At 44.2% G+C, this 25,713-nt stretch overlaps 2 protein-coding genes and 1 long non-coding RNA gene across 12 annotated transcripts in view; 2 read left to right on the top strand and 1 right to left on the bottom strand.

The window, feature by feature from the left end:
• Positions 1 to 9,578, bottom strand: part of CARS2 (cysteinyl-tRNA synthetase 2, mitochondrial) — a 64,707-nt gene extending 55,129 nt beyond the window's left edge. For 3 of the 5 annotated variants that reach the window (XR_008320269.1, XM_053312615.1, XM_053312616.1), the window contains exons 1-5: positions 9,286 to 9,578; positions 7,719 to 7,769; positions 5,707 to 5,824; positions 4,667 to 4,738; positions 284 to 389 (exon numbers count right to left, since the gene is read on the bottom strand). Coding sequence is in view for 4 of the 5 variants with exons in the window: in XM_053312615.1 (XP_053168590.1) it covers positions 284 to 389; positions 4,667 to 4,738; positions 5,707 to 5,824; positions 7,719 to 7,769; positions 9,286 to 9,578 (640 nt within the window). In the remaining variant the exon portion in view is untranslated. Of the gene's footprint in view, positions 1 to 283; positions 390 to 4,666; positions 4,739 to 5,706; positions 5,825 to 7,718; positions 7,770 to 8,967 lie in introns of all 5 variants that reach the window. The other 2 variants (XM_053312617.1, XM_053312618.1) reach the window with 2 other exon arrangements.
• Positions 9,579 to 9,796: 218 nt separating this feature from the next.
• On the top strand, positions 9,797 to 14,054 carry LOC128352227 (uncharacterized). Of its 2 annotated transcripts, none has more exons than XR_008320271.1 (3): positions 9,797 to 10,001; positions 11,096 to 11,177; positions 12,167 to 12,405. It is a non-coding gene; the product is annotated as an uncharacterized LOC128352227 (long non-coding RNA). The 2 variants fall into 2 exon arrangements; XR_008320270.1 differs by lacking the exon at positions 12,167 to 12,405 and adding an exon at positions 13,508 to 14,054 and having other exon boundaries at positions 9,801 to 10,001.
• Positions 14,055 to 18,595: 4,541 nt separating this feature from the next.
• Positions 18,596 to 24,717, top strand: ING1 (inhibitor of growth family member 1). Of its 5 annotated transcripts, none has more exons than XM_053312621.1 (2): positions 18,596 to 19,367; positions 22,911 to 24,717. In XM_053312621.1, the coding sequence occupies exons 1-2, from the start codon at positions 19,226 to 19,228 to the stop codon at positions 23,612 to 23,614; spliced, it is 846 nt and encodes a 281-aa protein (XP_053168596.1). In that variant the 5' UTR covers positions 18,596 to 19,225; the 3' UTR covers positions 23,615 to 24,717. The 5 variants fall into 5 exon arrangements, with proteins under 5 accessions (XP_053168596.1, XP_053168595.1, XP_053168598.1 ...); XM_053312620.1 differs by lacking the exon at positions 18,596 to 19,367 and adding an exon at positions 19,470 to 19,602; XM_053312623.1 differs by lacking the exon at positions 18,596 to 19,367 and adding an exon at positions 20,864 to 20,888.
• Positions 24,718 to 25,713: the final 996 nt, after the last annotated feature.

Here is a 25,713-nt window from a genome sequence, read left to right as displayed (position 1 = left end):
CTTTGGGATTTTTTTGTTGAAAAGCAGTATATAAATATTCGTCATATTGTATCGTACTCATCACCTCCTTTGATAGGGGCTGTCAACAAAATACGCATCTATAATAAGAAGTAGAACTGAACAAATGCAGTTACATCAACAGCAAATGCAAAGTTAAACAGGAGAACTAGCTGATCCAATATTCAAGATATTCAAACTGATCCCAAGGCAAAATGATTAGTGTCAAAATGACACTAACATTTTGCATACATAAACAATCAATTGTAAAATTCTGAAGATTTACCTTTTGATGTTGCATAGCCATGTCCATTAGTAATGATCTGCTGTATAAAAGAAATGATCTGGGGAATATTTTCAGTCACTCTCATATATACTGTAGGAGGAAGTACCTTAAGGGAGGAAAGTCATAACTTTAAATTAACCAACATAGGAAACAGGACTATGAGCAGCATATTTAAATGATACCATTGCAACAAAATAAAATCTGTCAAAAAGAACTATCAATCAACCTGAAAACTATTGTTGATTGTCTAAGGCTGTGATCCTAAGCACACTTACTGGGCAATAAGCCCCATTAAACACAATGCAGCATGCAAACATGCAGAGGCCTGAGATGCATGGCTTATTTGGAAGTAAATCCAACTGAAACCAGTGGAACTTTGCTCTAGGTAAATGTGCTTAGATTTGGGTCCTAGGTGTCCGGTCTTCACAAGTCATGTTGTAGCTGAAGAATGCTAAAATTCTACCACATTTATCAATTTTAAAGTATTTAAAAAGCCAAAAGCAAAGTTTTCATATTTCACAATGCCTCAAAGATTTTGTTTTATTACAAGATACAGTACCAATGAAACTCTTTTGGTACAAGAGACTGATAAGACAACTCTCATCCAGAATGACTATAGACTGGAAGCCATGCAACAGTTAAATAATTTTAGGTCATGAGATGAAACATATGCAGCCTTGCAAGCCATATTTGTGTCTTTAATCAAAGTCTTCAGCAGGAAAAGCTTCTTGCTGAGGAACAAGAAGGATTCAGAGAGGGGTACTCCACTACTGATCAATGTATAGTCCTACAGCACCTCAGCGGAAACTATTCCTCCTGTAGGACGACCTCCCTTTATGCTGCCTTCATCAACCTGCACTTTGCACTCGGCAAGGCAGGGAGCGGGCGGGCGGACGGACATCTCGCTGCCGCCCGCCCGAGCGCCGTTTCTCCGCCGGAATCTCCGGTCCGGGCGAGATTTAAAGGGGCTTCAGCGGCAGCAGGGGGCTTCGAGGGGGCGGCAGGGAAGCACCCTGCCGCCCCCCGATGTTTAAAATTCAGAGGAGCAGAGCCATAATCGGTAATAGAAGCGGGCGGCGAGGGATCCTGCCGCCCTGATTTCTTACAATATTTACAGCGCCAACGCAGGAAAGGGCGGGAGGGGTAAGTAAAGCCCCCCCCCGCCCTTAATGGAACCCCCCACCCTAACCCTCCCAAACCAAAACCACCCCTTCTCCAGACCGGTTCGGAGGCCAGTAGAATGGCCTCCGAACCAATCCGTGCACACCCCTACTGTAGGACGACCTCCCTTTATTGACTCCATCTCACATGTAAAACTATGCAAGAAGCTGGAGGCCTCCACTATTATTATTATTACATTTATATCCTGCTCTTCTTCCAAGGAGCCCAGAGCGGTGTACTACATACTTGAGTTTCTCTTTCACAACAACCCTGTGAAGTAGGTTAGGCTGAGAGAGAAGTGACTGGCCCAGAGTCACCCAGCTAGTTTCATGGCTGAATGGGGATTTGAACTCGGGTCTCCCCGGTCCTAGTCCTATTGATCAGCGCCTGCTGCATCTCATTAGAACCCTGCATCTTAACACCTCACTCAAAGTGAGGTGTAGTCCACAAGGTCATTTTACGAGTGCCGTCCTAACGCAAAAGGGCGTCAAGCAAGGTTGCATTCTGGCCCCACTCCTATTTAATTTTTACATCAACTCAGTGGTGGACCAGCTCAGCAACGTTGACTTCAATCCTCCTAAGCTCGCTGGGAGACACTTAGCCACCCTACTATACACAGCTCTTGAACTGTTCCAAGCCAAGTCATTAGCCCAACTACTCTATGGCACGCAATTGGGTCCTTTTCCCAATATTGTGACTTTGGAACGGGTACAATCCAAGCTCCTCAGGGCAGCGCTGCGTGTACCAAGATGTGTTTCCGATGCTACATTACGCCTGGAGACAGGCCTGATCAAGACTGAGGCTAGGGTATGGGTGGCCACTCTCTCCCATTGGCTTAAACTATCCCTCAATCCAGTTGGTCTTGCCCCTCTAACCCTTCATGATGATTACCATTCTATATGGGCTCAGGCAATTGAGATAAAATTAGCTACCCTGGGCCTCGCCCCTCTGTCCCCGAACAACAAGGGATACGATCAGGCAAAAGCTATCATCAAACAGCACATCACAGACACTGAGCGCCAAGGGGATCTCAGCAGTGTCCCAAAGTTTTGTATAAGTGAGGAGCTCAGATATATGGCCTCTCCGGCAGCATACCTTTCTCAACTGGAAGCCCCAAACCACAGAAGGGCGTTCACTCTAGCCCACTGCCATGGTGTCCCCTCAGCAGTAATAGAGGGTCAATACAGAAATATCCTGTACGCAGAGCGATTATGCCCCTGAGGCTCAGAGCAAATTGAAACCACTGAGCATGTCCTTTTATACTGCCCATTCTACAGAGACATTCGTGCCGCCCTTATTTCTCCACTGTTGAACAAGCTTCCGGGACATACGAATCACTTCTATACTCAATTGCTGCTATCTGACTCTAACCCCACCACCACAAAGATTGTTGCCAAGTTCTGTGCGACTGCAATTGGCATCTGGCGAAAGATGATAGCTGATGGGCTCCCCCAATTTGAGTCCTGATAACCCTCGCCTCCATATTCTTCGTATCATATTAATTGCGCCATGGCAATGCATAATATTTTATTAGATTAATGCAGTGTAACTTCACCATTTAGCGTAATTTAGTGTATTTTACCATTCAGTGTAATTCCAGGTAACTTTACCATTTTTTGTAATAGTCCAACTTATAGCAACCATTATAGTTTTAACCATTCTTAATTTTAATTCTAGCTTTTTACCACATATAAAATCATTTTCAGCTATGTTACTACTAATATTTAAATCCCCCTTCTATCTTTTCTGTGCATTTTATTATGGAACAGCATGTTTAGCAGTTTTAGTTTCTTAGTAGCTTGTTTCTTTTTAGTAGCTTGTCGCTTTTTAAATGTAATTATTTTAAATGTTAGCCTTTTCCCAATAGCTATCATCATATTTGCAATCACCTCTATCAACATGTAACTTTTCTCCAGTATTACCTTCATTTAATGTGTAATTTTATGCTGGTCTCTGACCGTAATAAAGCTTGATTCTGATTCTGAATCAAAGTCTTCCATTTGTTTTAAGGGTGGCTTGTGCTCTCTTTCTTGGCCTATATTGTTGCTGGCAATAAGCTCTCCAGTCTCCACTTATTTCAACTGAAGCAACATAGTTGCATTGTCCAACAATACCAAACACTATTCAAAGCACAGCAAGTCACCATGGATAAATTGCCATAGAAAGTTCCAGAGAAGTAGATGAGCAAGTGTCATGACTCTTACCAGACAGCGATGTGCATGAAACGCAATTCAGATACCGAATCGCAGCATATCCCCTTAACACAGAGGGATTACACATCCCCTTTAACACAGAAGAGAGGAGGTCAATACCTGTTGCTCCGCTGCTCACCACCACTTCCTTATTCGCAGCGGTGCCTCCCCCCCCCACCACCTATCATTGCATGTCAGCAGCACTCTCCCCAACTGCCCCAAGTGATGCCAGCACACACATGGCCTCCGTGCATGCCAGAGGAAGAGGGAGGAGATCAGTGGGATGCCTTGACTGCAAGAGATTCACAGTAGGCTCACCATCCACTTTATTTTAATACAGGACAAACCACTCTTCCACATAAGATTCCTGGGAGAGGTTAAAGTGGCAAAACCCTCCCTAGAAGGGCTGACCAGTCCTAGGCCTCCAAAGATGTGCGACGGCAGACCCAAAATGAAGAGTAGCACACTTCACCAACAAAGGTTTATGATTAGATTCAAAGAAGAACAAGAGCATGCAAAAAAAAACCCACCCAATTGTTACTTCATAAAGCAATTTGTAAGAGAGAGAGTTTTCATTAACCAGCCAATTCAAATTTCAAGCATTACAGTAAAAGAAAATAATTTCCCTTACACATCTAACTGAACTGGTCCCTAACTTAATCACAGGCTGCAGCCTTCCCATTTCCCGAGCAGCTATCAGCCAGCTGCTTCCTCAGAGCACTCCTGGGGCAGAACTAACAGAATAAAGCTTTCTCTTCTTCAGTAGGTGGCTGTGTAGTTCATGCCCAATCCTCTAGATTGATCCTTCTGTTTTGAAATTTCCTGGGATGTTTCCCTTATTAGGAAAGGCTCACCCTCCTAGCAGTTGCTCTGAAGCCTAGTGAGGCCTAGTCCACCCTCAAATCCTTCCCATCACTACAGTGAGTTAAAGAATAGGCCCACAACTATTGTAACTTTTCTTGTTTCTTCTTTTTAAAATGAAGAATGATTTGAATCCAAAACTAAAGCATGTCAGGTGAAAGATTAGTACCTCTAATGCAGTCATGTCTTGCTTAAAGTCTTCCTCATAAAGGCGAGCAAGAGTCTTTGGTGATATATCCATCTGTAAGGCAGGGTTACACAAGTAAATAACACATGAAATATAATTGTTTAAAATACGACAATATTAGTTAATTCCAGCATCTAATTACTGAGAGGGAGATAAAGGATCCAAGACAAAACCATGAAGCTTCATTAATTACTGCACAGAAGTGCATAAGTATCCTGCTGCATATAAGGGGGAATAGAAACAGCCTTCATCTAAATTTTAGTATGAATTTCAAATACCCACACACACATTTTAAAATCCTTATTAAACAATGGCATAAAGCAGGAGTGACAGCTTTTCTGAGTTACTGTAACAATGTCAAAAGACTCCCCTGTAATCCTGGAAGTTCCTTGAGACATTTAATACTATGACATATATTTCATTTAGGAAAAAAACAAGCAGTTTGAACATTGTATGAGTGCCAAACCAAAGAATGTACCCTGCCCTCCATTTTGATAATGAGGTGGATGGGCTGCAAAAACAAAAATGTCAATCCACTCAGAGTGAGAAAGAATTGCCCTCACTCTGATTTGGCTTTGGTTACATGGTATCACCAGGAAGCCTATTCAGAGAAAAGCTGATCTCCAAGTCAAATCCAATTGTGCAAAAATGTGATATCATGGTGCCTACATGATCACCAGTTAGATGGATCAATTCAGAAAGAAACTTAAAAAAAAATTAGTACCAAAGCTACAGTAAGAAGAAAGCAGCAGCGACAAGCAGGCAGTGAAAACTGCAATTAAGCGGTTTGTTACATCTGCAGCAAGTACAGGATATATATAACAAAATTAGTAAAGCAGGCACCAAGAATTTGTAAAAATCCAAAGTATTTTTTAAAATGGTTAAGTCAAACAAGATTAGTTTTGCTGATATATAAATTTGTTTTAGCAAAAACAGTATAAAGCAAGAGCACATTCCTCGTCAAAATTGATCACAAAAACTAAACAAGATTCAAAAACTAAAATGCAAGCAAAGCAACTTACCTCACTGGCTCTTTTAATTATTTTGTCATCTATATCTGTGATCCCCATCACCATGATTACTTCCTTTCCAAACATCTTTGTCATTATTCTTCTAATTATATCAAATCTAACATAGGAACTGAGGGTGAGGGGAGAGAAAAGTTGTGTGTTACATTATGAACCCTTATGTTTGCTTAAAAGTAACATTAAAAAACCCTCAGTAATTCTCAACCACTTTGACTGCTGGGATCCTCAACCCGAATGTACTAAACCAACCAGGAGTTCCGATGCACCAAAAAGAAATGTATCATGGCATATGCTTTCAGAAACCAGAGCCCACCATCAGATGAATGACCTGTGATTTGTTAAGACAAGCCAGCATCAAACTACAGTTCCTGGTTTGTTAGCCAATCACAGTTGCCAGAGTTTGGATGCAATGCAGAACAATGGTTAGTGTAAAAATGACAGTTTTTGATCTTCTGTGGCACACTAAAGAGAAAGGGAGCATGCAAGCCTGACAGGAACATATTCATTTCATGATCATCTAAACTAGGGCTGCACAAGTTCAGCCCTCCTGCAAATGTTGAACTACATCTCCCATCATCCCCCGCCACAGCAGCCAATAGTTCAGGCCTCATGGGAGTTGTAGACCAATATCTGTAGGAGGGCCAGACTTGTGAAGCCCTCATCTAAGCCATGGTTCAAATGAGGATCCGAACCAGGACATAGTCTATCAGCCTGCCATGAACCCCATCGGCCACTGAGATCATCCAGAGAGGTTTGTCTGCAGTTGCCACCGGTTCGTCTGGTGGCTACTCAGGGACAGGACTTCTCTGTTGCTCCCCTGAGGCTTAGGAATAGGCTCCTGCTGGAATAACAGCGCCCCATCTCTGACAACTTTTTAAAAGACAGTTAAGACACGTTTGTTCACCCAGGCTTTTAATTAGATTTACAGTTTTTAATAATTTTTAAACATTGTGTTAAATGTTAAATTATTTTAATCTGTTAACATTTTAATGTTGTTTTAATTTATATTTAAAAGACAGAATGAAGAAAATGGATGGAAACTGGAAGAAATCAGAAAGAAAGGAGTTGAACAAGTTTCAGAAGGGACAAATGAAGAGAGAGAGAGAGCAAGAACCTGCCAGGAAGCAGGACTGTAAGAAATGGGTGGAATCATCCCCTTCGGGCTCTAAAGGCTTCTGTCTAGCTAATTAGAATAGTCTTGACCAGGAGCACGTGACAGGGATAACCCATCAAGATGCCTCGATTGGAGCAACCGAGAACAGGGTTGTTCTGTGGAGACCACTCTAGTCTCCTTGGAGTAGAGAGGGTGCAAACATAACATAACCCCATGCCTTTTGTAGGATCAAACAAGATAATATATCTGCTTCACCCTCCTCACTCCAAGCAGGGGTAGACTTACGCCAGAGCTAAGAATATTTTTGCTTGGGGATTCTCAGCAAAGTGTGTGTACCCAGAGGCATTCTTACCCCTGGACTTTGGGGCCAAAGTCCAGGGCCTCTACACCCCCTGGGGCCTGGGGGACCCCAAATCATCTTTAGTCTATCTTGGGTGGTGTGCGTGTGCCCTCAAGAACCTACGTGTTAAAAAATGATGCTTAACTTGCGGGGGGGGGGCTCCAAAATTACCTAAGTGCACCTCTGTGTGTACCTGGCTCTTTGATCAGGTTCAGAGCAATCCATCACATTTTGGTTCTTGGGAAGGAATTTTCTCCATGCTAGATGCACAGACGTTTCTTCTTCTTCATTTTCTCCTCCTCCTCTCCTCCATCTCTCTCATATGTGGCTTAACTATATTTGCATCTCATTTTATAAGGGACTGACAGGCTGCACTTTGCATACTTCCAAGATTGAAGGAGTGTATTTTGAATACAAGCTAACGGGTGCTAGTATACAAGCTAATGGGTGAATTTGAATACAAGCTAATGGGTGCTAGAGACTACATCTAAGATGGCTAGTGGGCTACAAAGTTTATAAATTTACAGTTAAAAATAAAATAAAAACACTCACCAAGCATGCCCAAGGTGTGCATGGTCATACACAGTTGGTCCACAGCTATACCTGTGCACAAAGTTAAAGTCTACTGAGAAAATCACAAAACTCTCCAAGATTTTGCTTGCAGTGTTATATAAATCTATAAGCAGTTTTGAAAGGCACAATGTCAACTACACTAATCGACAGGTGAATAAGCAATGTGAAATGGATATGTCTGTGCATTCAGCTTACCATGGGCACTTCCAGAGGGAAGTCATTTTGGGGTATCAGGCACACTAATCTAGTTTACCTCAGACCTACTGTTTAAGCAGGAAAATGGTGCATGACTACCAAAGAAAAGATTGAATTAAGGCAGGGCTGCTCAACTTCAGCCCTTCTGCAGACACTGACCTACAACTTCTATAATCTCTAACTACTGACCACTGTGGTTGGGGATTATGGGAGTTGTAGTCCTTAAGTGGCGCAGCAGGGAAATGCTTGACTAACAAGCAGAAGGTTGCCAGTTCTAATCCTCGCAGGTACTATATTGGGCAGCAGCGATATAGGAAGATGCTGAAAGGCATCATCTCATACTGCGCTGGAGGAGGCAATGATAAACCCCTCCTGTATTCTGCCAAAGACAACCACAGGGATCTGCAGGCGCCAGGAGTTGAAATCAAATCGATGGCACACTTTACTAGTCCAAAAACAGCTGGAGAGCAAAAGTTGAGCAGCCCTGAGTTAAGGGGTGCAGGACTAGCAGCATCTTATCCAGATCTATATGACACAGAGCCTCCTTCAGGCCTACTAAAGAACAGGAATTTTTTAACTAGCCCCTTTGCTATGAAAGCAGCAAAGGGCTCCTGGAATGAGCTAGGTGCCTAGAACTGGTCAACAGAGCATATCTCCCTGCTGCTATTTCCAGATCTGGCTTCTGTTCCATGCCTTGTTTCAAGAGCTGCCAGACAGCGAAAGTCTGTCCACCCCAGGGCTCACTCTTCATCCCTAACCACAGCTCCAGCTCCCAACTTTTCTGCCAGAGCATCATCTGACAAATCCCCTCCATGGGCCGCAAGGTTGTGTCAATTCTGTTGCAGTTCTGATCCGATTACAATTCACTACAAGAGCAGATCTAGGATAAGGGCCACCCAATATCTCAAGCTCAACAGATCTCTGTACAAAATCCTGTAAATTGTGTGCTGTTTCTTAAACTGCATGTTGAGCACCAAGGCATAAATCCTCAGCACACTTTCTTATAATTCCCATTGAACTCAGTGGGACTCACATCAAGCAGAGGCACAACAAAGAATTGTGCTGTTCTTCTTCATGGATTTTTTTTTAAAAAAAACTTTGGCTGGCCCAATACAAGCTTACTACTTTTTTATTTCCTAGCAGGACTCCTAGGCTTTCACGAGTTGTGCAACAAGCAGAAACTCAACAGGTGTTGCTTTCTTCTTTTACTATACCTCCATGCCAGAAAAAAAAAAAGTCAGACCTGCTGATTTTATGCTTGCTGAGCTGCTGTAAAAGCACAGGAGCTCTATCAAGGAAAAAAAAAGTAGCAACACCACCCTCTATGAACACAAATTTCTACAGATTCTACCAAGTCACCACATCTGCGTTCCCCAGTATAAGAGGTTCTTTGCTTCTGCTCAGGCTGTTGTAGATCTGGATTCCACTGTCTTGGCCTGTAGGCTTGATCCACTTCGTCCCAAGCTTTGGGACACCAGAACACCTTCTCCTCTGGTTAGCTTCGCTCAGCAGTCGCTTTGCTTCAGCGGCGGCAGCACCTCCGGCTACAAAGCTCAGCCTTCCGCAGCGCCTTAGACTCAGCGCCTGCAAGGCGGCTAGCCTCGCCCACCCGCCCCCAGGAACCCAAAGCGGCGCGTGCAGCATGTTTCTTGGCGGCGGGGTCAGCCCAGGTCAGCTCCTCGACGACTGCGACTGCAACCTCCTGCTGTCGCCGTCGCTTTCAGAAATGGCTCCTTTCAAAATCAGCTGCTTGCAACGAAGTCAGTAAGGCTGCACAGACGCGCCGCTCACATGGCCAGGAAGGATGCAGGAAGGAGAAAGCCCCAGCCGGCTCCTCCTCCTCTCAGAAAGGGGGCGGAGCTCTGCTGGCAGCGGAGCCGCTCGAAGCAGGAAGGGAGGTCTGCACAACCCGCTGCGGCTGTAGAGACAGGAGCCGCTGCCTGTGCGCCAACTGTGGAGAGCGGTAGCTACAGCCAGAAAGCAGCAGGAAAAGGAGGAGCTTTCGTTGCCCGAGCTGGTCGGAAAGGCGGGGGGAGGGACTATGCTTGGAGGTGCCTCCAGTAAATGGTAAAATGATGCCTCGGCTTCAGCAGCTTTTGAAATGTGCTTTTTCTCATTGCCGCGTCTTCCCCTTGACCTTGCAAGTTGCGCGGCCTTGTAAAGGCACTGGCAGAGCTTTCATCGATTAGGAGTCCGATCCTAGGCATGTTTATTCGGAAGGAGGTCCCTCTGATTCAGGGGGACTGCCTTCCCAATAAGTTGTGCTTAGGCTTGCAGGCTTTTTGGCCTGGCTGAAATCGGTTTACATCTGCATTCTCCAGTTTGGCTCATTGCACACATGGCTGCACACTTAAACCTGTGCCCTGCTGATTCTCATTGCTTTTCGCCGTGCCGGTTTCAGGCCTACAAATCAAAAAAATAGGGTTGGAAAATGTAATAACATGGAAGGAATATCACTCAAAATCATGTTAAAATAACAGAACTATATACCAGTGTAGCCCCCCCCCCCGTTAGAACACAAGGACAGGTGGGGTTGTTGGACCTTTGGGGTTACCATAGTGTGGATTCCGAGGGAAGAGCTGGATCGAGGGAGGAGGGGACCAAAGCAAAAACCAACTAAGTTCTGGAGTGAAAGGATTAGAGTGAGAGAAAGAGATCAAGCAAGGAGAAAAAGACAAACCGGAAGATAAAGCAAGAATACATCAGCTCTCTTCAGGACAAGTGGAGTGAGGGTCAGGTCTGACCCAAATGAATTGTTGGACTCTGAGGGTTTTCCACTCTGTGTGGGTGTGGGATTTGTTGTAGATTATATACATGCTGGAATCATTTTTATGATTTCTTCCCTTCTCCACCCCCACCCCGCACCCTTTGTTGAATAAACCTCAGTTCTGGTTATATAGATTTGAAAGTAGCTCACTGTATTCCCACCATTATCTCAAGAGAATGAGAGAAGGACCACACAAAACTGGGGTTTCACCATATTATTCCTCGCCCCTCTCACACCTAAGTGAGCTCAGGCCCTACCATCTCTTTCACAACTGGATAGGAGCTGAGTGGGAAGTTGAGGGCTACAGAAGTTATACCTAAAAAGTTCTTAATTTTTACATCAAATGTTAAGTTCTACAGAATGCTATAAAACTGTTGCTTTGTTGATCCTAAAGAACAAGATTCCTGAAAAGACATGGATGTGTGATGCTTTTCATTGGAGTAATCTACACAGAACATAAGATGTGCCACAAAAGGGTACCACTTCACCTTTTTTGTTTTATGTCACTTATAGCAGAGATCTTTTTTATTGTATTTAATCTATAAATGGTTTTAAACAAAGTGGTCTGAGCTGGCTTTCTGTTTCCTAGACACAGTTATGATTGCAATCTTAAACACACTTACTATGAAGTATGGCTACAATCCTGAATATGCTTACTTGGGTGTAAGTCTCAATTTAGGTTTAGGATTATGTTACAAGAGTGCTTATTCTGACCTATGATACTCCCAAATGGTCTGGAAATCAGTTTGCTCTGCCTGTGACTGGTTGGCATTGAATGTGTCAGATATGAAGAGCAAAAACTGAAGTTAATTCCAAATAAGATGGAGGTACTGACTGTGGGGGTTGGGACCCGATGGTTTAGATCTGCCTGTTCTGGATGGGGTTACACTCCCCCTGAAAGATCAGGTACATAGCTTGGGAGTGCTCCTGGACCCAAAGCCCTCCCTGGTTTCTCAGGTTAAGGCAGTGGCCAGGAGCGCTTTTTATCAGCTTCAGCCGATACAGCAGCTACATCCATTTCTTGAGGTAAATGACCTTAAAATAGTGGTACATATGCTGGTAACCTCCAGGCTTGCCTACTGTAATGCACTCTATGTGGGGCTGCCTTTATACATAGTCCAGAAACTACAATTGGTACAGAATTGGTCTCTGGGACAACACAAAGGGACCAATCAATTTTAAAAGAACTGTACTGGCTGCCAGTATGTTTCTGGGCAAAATACAAAGTGTTGGTTATTACCCATAAAGCCCTTAACTGCTTGGGCCCAGAGTTTTTAAGAGAGCGCCTTCTTTGTCATGAACCCTACCGACGGTTACAATCTTCTGGAGAGGTCCAGTTACGGTTGCTGCTGGCAACAGGTTGACTGGTGGCAACCTGGGACCAGGCTTTCTCTGTGGCTGCCCCAGGGCTTTGGAATATGTTCCCCTCTGAAATAACAGCATCTCCTTCTCTGTTTGTTTTCAGGAAGACCCTCAAGACTCACCTGTTCTCGCAGGCTTTTAATTAGAATTTTAATTTTAATAATTTGTTTTAATAACTCTTATGCTATTATTTTTATTGTTTTGTAGATTTTAATCTGTAACTTTTTGTATTGTTTTAAATGTTGTACACAGCCTAGAAACGTACATATCAGATGTATATATAATTTGGATATTATCATAAAAATATGATAAATAAACAGTACAGCCTTTTTACACCTTAAAGACCAACACATTTATTTCAGCATAAGCTTTTGTGGACTAGACTCCACTTTATCAGACTAATACCTTAAAGACCTGCCTGCTCCCAGCTGAATCTACCCACCTGACTAGATTGGCTGGGAGGGCTCTGCTCCTTCTGCCAACACCTTCTGAGGCCCGTTTGCCAAAACACGTGGGACGGGGCCTTCTTGGTGATTGCCCCCAGGGTGTGGAACTTGCAGCTGGGTTCTGCATGGCTCCCTCTCTCCCAAACTTCAAGAGGAAATTGAAGACCTTTCAGGCTTTTGGCCAATGAGTTGGCCTCCCAGCTCTCAGATTGTAGCTGTGCTTGCTTTATTTTTAGGTTGTTTTATTGAAATTTTAGTATTGTTATCTTATTAACTACACTGAGGTCTTAGAATGAAGGGTGGTATAAAATTATAAAGTAAAAAGTGTGCCGTCAAGTTGATTTCGACTCCTAGAGCCACAGATCCCTGTGGTTTTCTTTGGTAGAATACAGGAGGGGTTTACCATTGCCTCCTCCCATACAGTATGAGATGATGCCTTTCAGCATCTTCCTATATCACTGCTGCCCAATATAGCACCAGCAGGGATTCGAACCGGCAACCTTATGCTTGTTAGTCTAGCATTTCCACAGCTATTCCTCTAAAATATGTTTCCAGCCAGATAGTCTTGGTAATCACTTTATGGATTTGGATTTTACTGTCCCCCCAGAGGTCTATCAACATCTCCAGTTTCTAAGATCAATGTACAAAAAAAAATTAAGGACTATCAAGCCAAAGTTCAGCACTATGCCAAAATCACATGTACATTTTAAAGGACTTTAATTCCCTTGCTTCAGTTACCACTTGTTTTTGTTTTTGTTTTTATTTATTGTTGAATTTCTATACCACCTTTCATTAAAAACAACCACAAGGCAGTTTACAAAAGTTAAAAACATACAATAAAAATGACATGGTCATTGTCATTTTTGTTGCATGATTAAGAGGAAGACTTTTCCCCCCTTTCAGTTTAAGTGTTAAGTTTCTCTCCAACCCTGTCAGTTTAACTGAGGCCTAACAGTTATGTTAATACTTAACAATTACCTGCTTTCTCACTTTTGAAGGAAACAAAAAAACTCTGAAGCATCAGCAGCAATGGCAGCAGCGGAAATGGATGGATAAATGGGAGAACAGTGAAGGAAAACAGCATCTGTGAAACTGAAAAAGGTTCCACACATACACTTCCATATAACAGTTGAAAAGCTATTCCCAAATGTGCACAACCCTGGAAAAATGGAGGATGAAAAATGTGCTAGAGACAGACCTCACAAAAATACAGAAAAATGGAAGTGTGTAAATACACCTTTCTATATGGCACATCAATCAATTTTTTAAAAATAGATACAAGTCAATTTAAAACTGCATTTCTGCCTTTAACATATACAGACCATGAGAAAGAGACTCAAAAGCACTTCAAGTGGTACACATTAACTCTCTCCTAGCACATGCTTAATTCTCCCATTATAATAATGCATGGGCCCTAAAGGTGCTGGATCATAGGCATTTTATTATTTATCATATTTATATACCACCTTATATGTGCCTCTCTAGGCAGTGTACACAATTTAAAACAAAACAATTTAACAGAATAAAAAGTTAAAACAATCTAAACTTTTCAACAAAGTTTAAAATTAATTTCAGTTAAAAGCCTGAGAAACAGGTGTGTCTTGAGGGTCTTTCTAAAAGCAAACAGAAGGAGATGCTCTTATTTGACAGGACGCATATTCCAGAGCCTCAGGGCAGCCACAGAGAAGGCCAGGTCCCAAGTCACCACCAAATAAGCCAATGGCAATCATAACTAGACTGCTTCAGATGGCTCATGACAGTACCTTGGACCCAAGCCCTAGGGATGTGCGAATGGGTTCAAATTTGGATCCATTCAACATCGAACACCCCTGAACCAAACCAGCCTGTTCGGCCTGATCTCAGACCGAACCGAACAACCTCCAGTTCAGGCTTGGGGGTTCATTAAAAATAAAAATTTAAACATTTTAAAAATGTAATTAAACTCGCCACCACCCCATCTGGGGGCTTCTGCATGGCTGCAGGGGGTTATCCAGAGTTTCCCTCTCCCGCCCCCAGCCTCCATTTAATTTCAAATAGCCCGGTTTGGGTGGTCTTTGGCCTGTTCCAGGCCTGTCCTCTGTGGCGGCAGCCATTTTGGAGGCTGCCATGCATGCCCAATGGGCCTCTGTGAGTCCATGGTCCAGACTCTAACTGAACCGGGCAACCTGATTTTGTGCACACCCCTACCAAGCCATTGAGGGCTTTGTAAGTAATAACCAGCACTTTGTTTTTTGCTTGGAAACGTATCGGCAGCCAGTACAGTTCTTTTAAAATCAGTGTTACATGGTCCCTTCGGGTTGTCCCAGAGATCAGTCTGGCTGCTGCATTCTGTATGAATTGTAGTTTCTGGACTACATACAAAGGCAGCCCCACATAGAATGCATTACAATAGTCAAGCCTAGAGGTTACTAGCATATATACCACCGTTTTAAGTTCATTTACCTCCCAGAAATGGACATAGTTGATGTATCAGCCCAAGCTGATAAGAAATGCTCCTGGCCAGTGACTCAACCTGAAGAGAGTGTTGGATCCAGGAGCACTCCCAAGCTACGTACCTGATCCTTCAGGGGGAGTGTAACCCCATCCAGAACAGGCAGATCTAAACCATCTCTCAGGTCCCCCTCCCCTGTCAGTACCTCCCATTTTATTTGGATTCAGCTTGAGTTTGTTATCCCCCATCCAGCCCATTACTGCCTCCAGGCAGACATTTAGGAAAGTTATGCCATTTCCTAATTTTAGTATTGGGGATGAGTAGAGGGTAACTTTAATTTAAAAACAATTTTCTTATATTATTGTAAGCCACATGCATTGGACTAATAGGACAGATCTTAATTTTAATTTTCTTTTTTTCTTCATTATAGTTGACACTCTGATGTTTTTGTATGACTAACATGGTTCAGCAATACAAGAAACCCTCAAATGTGCTTTTTAGTGTCGTGTGATAGAATATTTTTATGGGGGGGGAGGTGGGGAAAAGCCATATTTAAATAGTGTACACTGCAGCCAGTGTAGCTTAATTCATATGAATTACAGATATGGGTAATGCAAAAATCACAATTAGTATAATGTGTGAAAATATCTTAAGAAAACCCAGTAACAATTCTTTGATTTTTCTTTTCTCTAATTCAACTGCAATATTTCAGATGCGCTTACATAAATGGAATTGAATCTAATTTTATGAACAAACTGGCCACAACAGTCAGCCCATGTTGGGAGAGGCCTCTCTGTTCCAGATATGAGTAATATTGTACCATCCCAAAATACCTTGCCATGGTCCAGCAAGATGTGCTTTGCCCCATGCAAAAATAGGATTCCAAGAGACAGGCACTGAGTATCCTGTAGTGGAGAGCCCAGTTTCTGACAAACAGAACTATTTGCAACATGTGAATAAGTTACAAGAGACAGCCTTTAGGGTGCTGGCATTAAAACTGGGGTGCAGGGAGAACTGTTTTCCATGACTCTGCAAGCAGACTCTTCCAGGCTGTTGTGTGTTTCTAAATGTTTAGATGTAATAGCCATTGTTACACACTCCATAAAATACAGAAGGGGAGACAACCTTTCTGAATGGTAACTAGTGAAAAGGATGGAGACAACAAAGCACCGTGGCTGTTAGAAAAACTCCTCCCCTCCTGCCATCACCGACATTCACGATTTGATCACGGCTTAAGCAGCCGCAGCACATCAGTGAAAGCCTGCCTCGTGAGAAACGGAGCTTTCTTCCAATCAGGGCAAATCCACCTCCCTCTCCTTGGACATGGAGGAGAAAGGATGGGGGAAAGGAAGCTCCTTCTCTGGAAAGGATTCCTTCCCTCTGATTGCGTTATAGTTGCTCGCTCTCTCTCTTGTAAGAGCTCAGGGTGGGATGCAGTTTCATCGTGCGCGCCGTTTACTTTCACCTACTGGTCTGGAAAGAATAAAGAGGAAGACTCTCCCTCACCCCGTGGACTTGGCTGTGGTATTTCCAGATCCAGAACACGCTATTACTTAAGATCATAAATTGCTGCTGCGGGAAGAGAGGAGCCCTCGCTCTCTCAGGTCTTCTGCGCTGTAGACGGTTGCGGTGTCTCGCTCTTGGTGATGGAAGGGTAGCTGCTGCCTGCCTTTATCCCCCTCTCTAGAGGTCTGGGCAGGCTCTTGCCGGTTCTCGCCTTTGGGCTTAGAACCCCCACCCGCACGTGCCGAATGTCCACTCGCTCTCCCAACTGGGGTGGCCACCGCTATCCAGAGCATAGCTGTTCCTATTCAAGTCAGTAAGATTCTTGCGCCTCTTACCTTAAGCATCTAAATGCGGCGTTGTGTGTCCCGCCGAGCCCCCGCCCCCGCTCCGTGTGCCTTAAAAATTGCAGAATTGTCACAATTAAATGTATATGCCGCTTTTCTATAAAACGCTTAAGATCTCGTTTGCTTTCTTATCGTTTATTCTTGAGCATTTCTGTAGCACATCCCACGCTACAGGCTGCTTTACAATTCCGGTTTATCCTAGCAACAACCAAGTGAGGTAGCTTACGTAGGAAACTGCTCCAAACCCAGCAACGAGTTTAATGGCTGTCGGGACATACGGCCATTACTTCTTCCCTCAGAAAATTCAGTGGACGGAGTGGTTCGGGCTTGCAAAAGACTTTTGGAAATCTGCTCCGCTGTACTACTACTACTACTACTACCACTGCCATCAGCTGCCCTATCCCAAACGCGGGCTTCTTCATCCCCCCAGCCATCCCTCCCGTCTTCCTGATTCATGGCCGCAAATATGTTTTCCGCCAGGTAACCCTCTTTCCGTCCTCAACAAGCCCACATTGTTCTAGTGTTTCTTCGATACACCACCCTCCCCAAATCTACCTTTCCTCGTTCTAATGTCCTCAAAGCTACTTTTAAACCAGCACCGCTGATTAGCTATGACGATCACAGCATCATTTTAAGCTATAGAGTAAGTTCATCTGACTATATCTCAATGAATTAACACACACAAATTAGCAGCTAACCCCCCTTCTCCCCGGGCGAGGTAGCCCTAATAACCTTGCTCTCCACAACACACGTTCCCCTGCTTTTGTTTTCTGCAGATGGGTGTGCTTTGATTTTCAGATCAGCCAACCTTAAAAATACAGGGGCTGCCCCAGTTCGGACTGCAATGGCCACAACCCAGGCGCATGCGGTATTGCAGCAACTGCTGTAGGGAAATGTAGTTCACTTTTTCGCCTCACACCCTCCATTTTCTCCTCGCCTACGGATCAGATCTGAGCATGCTCCGATCCTTTCCTGACGCCTCTCTTCCGGACCGATCATTTGCAGCATGCCATTGGATAATAAAACGGAGGGCCGGAGTAAGAACCGAAGCTTGATTGGGCAGCAGAGCTGTCTTTACGGGATTACAATTATTGATGCGGTTGCTGCTCGGGTGGTTAGTTTCAAGGAGGGAAGGAGAAATCCTCTCTCCTTTAAGTGAGAAGCGTCCTGTGCAAACTAGGACAAACAATGCAAGAGAGGTGGGAAGAATGCAATGGCGTTTCATACACAGGCATATTCTTACGTGGTGGTCAGACACAGCAGGGCTTGCTACCGAGGCCGATAGAGTGGGAGGAGAGAAAGAAGGAATCTTGACGAAGACTGGGCAGCAACTCCTCAAAGTTTATGTCGTTCCCTATGAACAAGTGCAAAGACATCATTCTTCGTCCTGTCCAGATCCTCCAAAGCTACCAGTCGCCAGCGCTATGTAAAATCGGGCAAGCAGCCTCGGGAAACTCCGCCCACAGATTTCACACGTACCTCTGTTTCGCTCTTTTCACACACATGCATGTCACTTTGCATTGAGGGGTTCCGTGCTCTACCCAAGTTCCTAGGAGGTAATCGTTTCCCTTCTCATGGTGCATTAGCAAAGTAGTAATCCCAATTCACACCCACAAGCATCAGACACGTCTGCATTAGGAATGTGTTTTGCCGTGCACATACCCGTCCAGTACACTTTAGCAGCAAATAAACTACGCTCTTCTCTCACCCCAGCCCGGAGTCTCACTTCCTTCCCCGCGAGTGGGGAGTTGGGGCAACAGGAGGGAAGGTAGTATAATCACTATAGTGAGGCACATCGAGCGCCTCTGCTGCTGTTGGAGGAGGAGGGGGAAGTGTATGGGAGTGGTGCGCGTGCGCACTGCATAGCGGGGCTGAATGTTTCCCAAGTGTTTGAAACTGGTATTTGGGTTTTCCACGTTGGATCAAGTGCGGCGTATAGAGAAGGCTGCATTAATACCACCGGCGGAACAGGAGTAGCTGCACATACGAGACGAGAGAAGCATCTCTTCCTTTCTGCTAGGCATGTTTAAAGAAAAGATCTTATTTGCTTGTCTGTCTTCGGAAGATCTGGTTTTTTAAGAGCTTCCTCTCCCCTTTCTCCCTCCCTCTCTTGTACACACACACACACATCTCTCTGATTGTTCCTACCACCTCCTTGGTGAGTTACCGACAACGACAGCCATTCAATCAGCTGCTACTGCTGCTCTACGGCTGTAGGGACTCGCAGACTGTGTGTATTCCGGGCTGCCTTTCTGCTCTCAGAAGAAAAGATTCAGATGTAGCTTTTTTCGTGGTCTTTTTTTGTTGTTGTTAGATCTAAAGAACAGAGAGGCGGCTGAGGACTGAACCTCTGCCATTGGGACTGCTGTGTTTGAAAGGAAAACTCTCGCCCATTAGGGGTGAGAGAGAAGGATATATACACAATTTTCGGCCGGATGAAAATGTTGAATCCTGCAAACGGAGAGCAGCTTCATCTAGCGAACTATGTGGAGGATTACCTGGACTCCATCGAATCTCTGCCCTTCGATCTGCAGAGAAATGTCTCCCTGATGAGGGAAATTGACGCCAAATATCAAGGTAAGTGCTTTCTCCTTTATGGGTTCACATGTGAGAACACATGAGGCTACATGGGGTTGTCTTTTCTGCAGAGACGATTTCTCGTGTATGTGTGTTTTCCCCTTCATCCCGAAGCGGATGGTAGCTTTTTATTTATTTATTTATTTATTTGTGAGAAGGCGACCAGAAAGCGAGGAGGAGGAGAAAAAGGGGCTGCTCTGCAGCGGTAGCTGTTTTTCATGGGGCGGAACAAAAGGTCTTCTTTTTGGCTTCTTTTATCAAGCAAGGACTTGGCTTTTTAGGTGTAAAAATGCTGGACAAAAAGGCGGCGGCGGCAGCAGCAGGGGTAGAGGAGGGGCAGAGAATCGGGACGCATGGGGCACTGAGGCGGCTGTTTCTTTCTCTCTCGCTCTTTCCGTGGTTGGCGAGAGTATGTTTTCTGGGGACAGTGGGACAGTGCTGGGGTGAACAGAGAGAAAGAAGGGGGAGAGCGATTACTGCACAACGCTGAGGAATTTCTAGTATTCGCAATGGCTGTAGTAGGAGAGGGTGCTAGTAAGGGAGAGAGAGGGAGGGAGGGAGGATTAGATTGAGAGTGGAAGGGGGGGTGGGCAGGGCTTGTTGCCTTCGTTCCCTCTTCTTTTCAATGGGATTCGCTTTTAAAACAAATCTCCTCCCGTCAAGTGTTTGTATCGAAGGGGGGAAATGGAAAGGGGTGGGGGCTAGATTATATAAATACTGTGTGGGCTGGGGATGTGCTGCTAGCGGAGTGACCCCCTGCTTTCCTTCCTCTCTTTTACCCCACCCCCCAAACTCGTACAGTATTTTGTAGCTCTTACGGAGGGAGGCTCCGTTCGATCCCTCACTCTGCAGCCGGGGAAATGGTGGCTTTAGTTTAGTGAGGGGGCTTGAAAGGTCCTTTGTCACTTGGTGCTGTGAGAGGTAAAGGGGGTGGGGAGGGGGGGAAGAGTGCTACGGCTGGCGGTAGAGGTGACACTGGGGTGCCCGTTACACATTCAACACCCTCCTTAGCCGCTGGGGGAAATGGGTGGTGGAAACCTGGCAGGTTATTGCTGCGCTTATGGAGGGGGGAGGGGGGAAGCAGCAAGTATCCATTTGAGACCTCTCGTATGGTGAGGAGTTTTAACAGATCGCAACGAGGAAGAGAAAGGCAAGCAGAGTCACTGTAGACGCGAACGGCGGGGGAGAAAGCGACAAGCATCAACTTGTGGGTGTGATTGCCTGGTTGGGACTGGAGTAACGAAGAAGGGAGGCTACTATTAAAGGACAAGGGCGGGCATTTCAACCCGCTTTAAGCACACAACTGCGCTAAAGGGAGGCGCCTCTGCGCTTGAGCTCTAGAAAGAGTGAGAAGGGCCGTCACAGTGGCTTTTATATGTCACCGTCATTCTCCTATTGTGCTCGCCCCGCCTCCGTTTACCATTATTGGCTGGCACTTCCCTCATGGAATAGTCATGGACCCGCCCATTAGTCCCTGGAAGTCCGCCTTCTAGTGACGATGCCAAAACCGAATGGGAGGAGGTTTGTTCTAATAGTTCGAACTGCCCCGTCTGCTTCTCAGCGGCTGATTGGTTCTCCTTGGATGCAGGAAGCGTTAGAAGCTCACTGACTGACGCGTTGTTGTGGAGAATGAGGGATAGCGCTCCTTCACCTTCCAGATCTGATTGGACCGTTGATGTTAAGGGAGGCGGAGATTAGCTGGGGATTTCCCTCTTGATTGGTTGGCGATGCTTTTTAGGTAGAGGGCGGGCCATTAAGGTGATTCTTCATTCTGAGCGGTCAGTTTCGCCTAAGGGGGCCTGTGGCTGGAGTGGGCGAGTGGCCCGATGCTAATTGGTCAATTGAGTGGGTTTTGGTCCTCGCCGTATATTCCGTTAAAGAAGAACGGGGGCGGGAGCTTCACATTCTCCGACGCCGCCACTTCCTTTCTAAGAACAATGGACCTCGGAATTGCACGGCTGGGGGCGGTGTTGGGAAGGGCTTTTCACGAGTTGTTGATATAACCTTTTTTAGATCTAACAACTGCGTTAAACGACCTTGCTCTCTTGTTGCGTCTTTTGTTGTTTTAAGTGGCTGTAAGTTGCCACGAGAACATCTTTGATCGGCGAAAATACTTGCAGTTAAAAAGGCAAAGGGAGAGGCCGCGCAGAGCGAAAGAGCAGGCGTTTTGTAGTTGGCTGAGGGCGGGGAGGAGCCAGTAGTGACAGGCACGAAGTTCTTCCAATGCCTGAGAGGGGCTTGGGTCTGCTCTGTGTGGAAGGGTGGGGCATGTGATGCAAATATTCTCTTCCCGCTTCTGCGCGCGCACTATACACTTGCTCCGCCCTCGGGTGCGGGGGGGGATGGGGGGGCGTTCTTTGGCGGTCCCTCCCCCTTAGCCGCGAGGCCAGGCGCTTCCTTTGGGGCCGGGGTAGGGGAGGAGCAATGGTCAAGTTGTGGGTGGTGGCTGAGCCCCGAGTTGGGGCTGCAGGAGAGGGGCCACGGTGTGCTTCACGGGTGGCGGGCGTCTGTATTTCGTGTAGACTCCCCCATCTATTTTCTGTCATTCGACCTCCCGGAAGGGTCTGCCAGCCTTCTCCATCCGTTCTGTTGCTGTGCTTGTGGTGGTCACTGGGTCAAGTTGGTGGAGCTGCGGTTTACGCCTGAGAAAGTCATGTTTTTCTCTAAATGTCATCGGTATTGATGAATAAGTTGCTGTTCTAGGCACACTTAAATATTTAAATACAGCTGTTTAACGTTGATGATTTACTTGGAACGGTTATACTTAAAAATATACATTCCAACCCCTTGGACTATAAAAGATTCCAAAGAGAGCTCTCAAATTTAAAATCTAAATCTATGAATATTTTATTCATGCGAAGTTATATTTATATGCTGCATTTCTTAAAAGCATATGCCAAGGTGGAGTATAAATCAAACTTTTACAAGTTAAGTAGAAATAACTGATTTGTACAGTGTCAGAGCACTCTTGCAGACTCTGAAGAACCCAGAAAATCTCTGGAAAAGTTTTTACTTGCTGCCAGACGAGTTTGCCCCTGCTGACTGAGCAAAGAGGCACCTTTTAAAGGTGGCGATTCTCTTTATTTAGCAGAGGGAGAGCAACTGGCTCTATCCATCTCCAGTGGCTGTTGCTGGGGGTCTATCTAATGGGGTGTGTGTGTTGTTTTAGATTGTGAGCCCTTTGGGGACAGGGAGCCATATCTATGTAAACCATTTTCAAAACTTTTGTTGAAAAGCAGAATATAAATATCCATACTGCAGATGGACCAATCTTCTACCACTGCTTTAAAAAGGTTCTGACCCATACTGCAGATGGCAGAGGAACCTATGAAGAGAGCTTCTGAAGAAGATCTCAAGGTAGGGCTGGCTCCATATGGAAACAGGCTTGTATATTTAAGTGTACTTTCCAGGTAGCTGTGCTTGTAATCACAGCCTAAAGTGTTAGGAATCTGCCTTTCTTGACCAATTCTTTTTGACAAAATGTAAGTAGCTCTGCTGAATTATAAGACTGGCAAGTGATATAATCTTGTCCTTCCTTTACAGAGATCTTAAAGGAGCTAGATGACTATTATGAAAAATTCAAACGAGAGACGGATGAAGGACAAAAGAAGAGATTGTTGCACTGCATACAGAGAGCACTGATCCGGAGTCAGGAACTGGGAGATGAAAAGATTCAAATTGTCAGTCAAATGGTAGAACTTGTTGAGAACAGAACTAGACAAGTTGACAGTCATGTAGAACTGTTTGAAACCTGCCAAGAGACTAATGATACCATTGGGAACAATGGCAAAACTAACCAAGATAAATCAAAGAACGAGACAATCACCCAGGCTGAAAAGCCCAACAACAAACGATCCAGGCGGCAAAGAAATAATGAAAATAGAGAAAATGCTTCTAATAATCACGACCATGATGATATCACCTCAGGAACTCCAAAGGAGAAGAAAGCAAAAACTTCGAAGAAAAAGAAGAGATCCAAGGCCAAAGCAGAGAGGGAGGCTTCTCCAGCAGACCTCCCTATTGATCCCAACGAGCCAACCTATTGTCTGTGTAATCAGGTCTCCTATGGAGAAATGATAGGTTGTGATAATGATGAGTGCCGAATTGAATGGTTTCACTTCTCATGTGTGGGACTCAATCATAAACCAAAGGGCAAATGGTACTGTCCCAAATGTAGAGGAGAGAATGAGAAAACAATGGACAAGGCACTGGAGAAATCTAAAAAAGAAAGGGCATACAACAGGTAGTTTCTAACTCTGAAGAGAGTAAAGCAGTGAAAACATATATTTATTCTCTGTCACCTTTTGTTGAGGTGCCAGGATTGTAAAATGTATATTTTTAAAGGAGGCTATAAATAAAACCATTCTTGTAAAAGGGATGGCAATAGAATTAATGTTTCTTTTTCCTTTGATACAGCTGTTAATGGTCTGTGGGCCAAAACATACAATAAAGTAACGAGTTAACATGCAACGTTCAGGTTCATCATATGAAAATAGTCCGCCCCGCCACAAGTTGGTAAGAGTCTGCCCATTAAATTGTAGATAGTAAATATGTCTTGGATAGCATTCCATTTTGTTTAGAGGATGCTGTTTATCTTTCCAGAAATAGTTCTATAACCTGTTTGAATAAAGCAGCAGTATATTGCAAACATATCCTAAACACATTGGCCATAGTCCAGCACAGTGTGAAGCACACTTAAGTGCACTTATCTCTGAGATGGATTTTGACCATTGACTTGAAAGGAAGTCTCATTCATTTCAATTCTAGTTACTTCCAAGAAAATGGTTTAGGATTATAGCCTTGCATCCCTTTTTAAACACATTACTAAGAATTACGTCCTATTACTACTAATGGGACTTAATTCTAAGGGGTATGTTTAGAATCAGGGAACTAGTTTCTTCTGGTGACAATTAATGCAATAGCAGAAAAGTTTAAAATATGGCTCCTGTTAATGTTTCAGCCTAGCATCTCTGTAACAAATGTTTAACTACAGCTATAAACTTATTTTTAAAAATGCAAATGGTTATGTTTTACACAACATATTTTATATACTGGCCAAGCACCACAAGGGCCTTTTAAAATGATTTAGTATATTTTGTATTTAACCAGGAAGTGGTTTAGTAAGGAAACTTAACATAAATCAAAGCTTTATACTGTCACAGATAATAATGTAGCAGTCTTTACTTTGTGTAAGTTGTAAAAATGTACATTTTCAAGTGGAGTTGCACTTAACTGTATTATAATTGGAAATGCATCCACATGCCATGGTGTAGCCAATATGCATTTCCTCCTGTATGTATGAGAATTGTACAGCTGTGATAATAAGGAATAAATTAAACAAGTTGGATAATCTTGTTCACATGTCCACTGTGCTGAGAACTCCTTCAGATATGTATGAATACATGCTTTCTCCAGCAATTCCCCATATAACTTAGATCACTTCTCTCTGCAGGCATTGTGCGCACACATGTGCATATGTGCACCCTGCTGCTGATCTCCGCAGTAACCACAAGCATCCGCCACTCTGTTTTTCCTTTCACAGCATTGACTGCCATCCCTTCTGACTGAACAGTAGTGACCAAAACACTATCCTTCCTCTTCCCTGCCCCAAAATAGTATGTGATTGCCAAGAAGTGCATTCTTGCTGTCGCTGCCTCTATGTCCAGAAGTTTTAGAGTTAATATGTGACTGGGATGCAGAATGGGTAAGAGCAGTTGTATACACCACACATTCCTGGTTTGGGATTTCATGTTAAACTATTAGGCATTCTTCCTACCCCATGCATTTAGCGGACAAAGAAATGGAAGCACACTAGCTAGCCATACTCCCATGCTGATATGCTGGCTAGCCACATACATTGAGCATCCGTAAATAACGTGTTTGTAGGCTGAACACAAAGGCTCCCTGCACAGCATAGAATCCTAGCAGGCCAGGGATCAAAATCATATGAAGAAAGCCTCCATGTGTTCAGGATTGCATATAAATGCTTAACACTCACATGTTCAAAGGACATAGCTAGATAGCATGTCCTTGTTTTTTCCTGCCATATAGTCACTAATAACTGCCAAAAAGGGTTTTGTATTAACACTGTCACAGTTTAGCTACCCCTTCCTGTAGCTTGAGTGGCATGAACAAGCTGTAGCCAAGTTACTAATATTTATTGGAGTGAAACTCAAGTTTCAGTAATACATATTTACGGTAGACACTGATACAACACCTATTTCTTAAAGATATGTGTTGCAATGGTGCTTGGAGTGTATTCACAGCATAATGTGCAAGGTACATCAGAAGGTTCACCCTGCTGTGCTATGAAAGTATCAGTGTTCTAATGCTAAGCATGTTACTA

This window comes from Hemicordylus capensis, chromosome 3 (assembly GCF_027244095.1).
Source record: "Hemicordylus capensis ecotype Gifberg chromosome 3, rHemCap1.1.pri, whole genome shotgun sequence".
NCBI lineage: Eukaryota > Metazoa > Chordata > Lepidosauria > Squamata > Cordylidae > Hemicordylus > Hemicordylus capensis.
This window is presented reverse-complemented; position numbering and strand designations above follow the sequence as displayed.

Bases quoted from the DNA above. Each gene is read 5' to 3' on its own strand.
- ING1 (XM_053312621.1), top strand. From the start codon at position 19,226: ATGAAAATGTTGAATCCTGCAAACGGAGAGCAGCTTCATCTAGCGAAC. The intron at 19,368-22,910 runs GTAAGTGCTTTC...CTTCCTTTACAG, and splicing joins AATTGACGCCAAATATCAAG to AGATCTTAAAGGAGCTAGAT.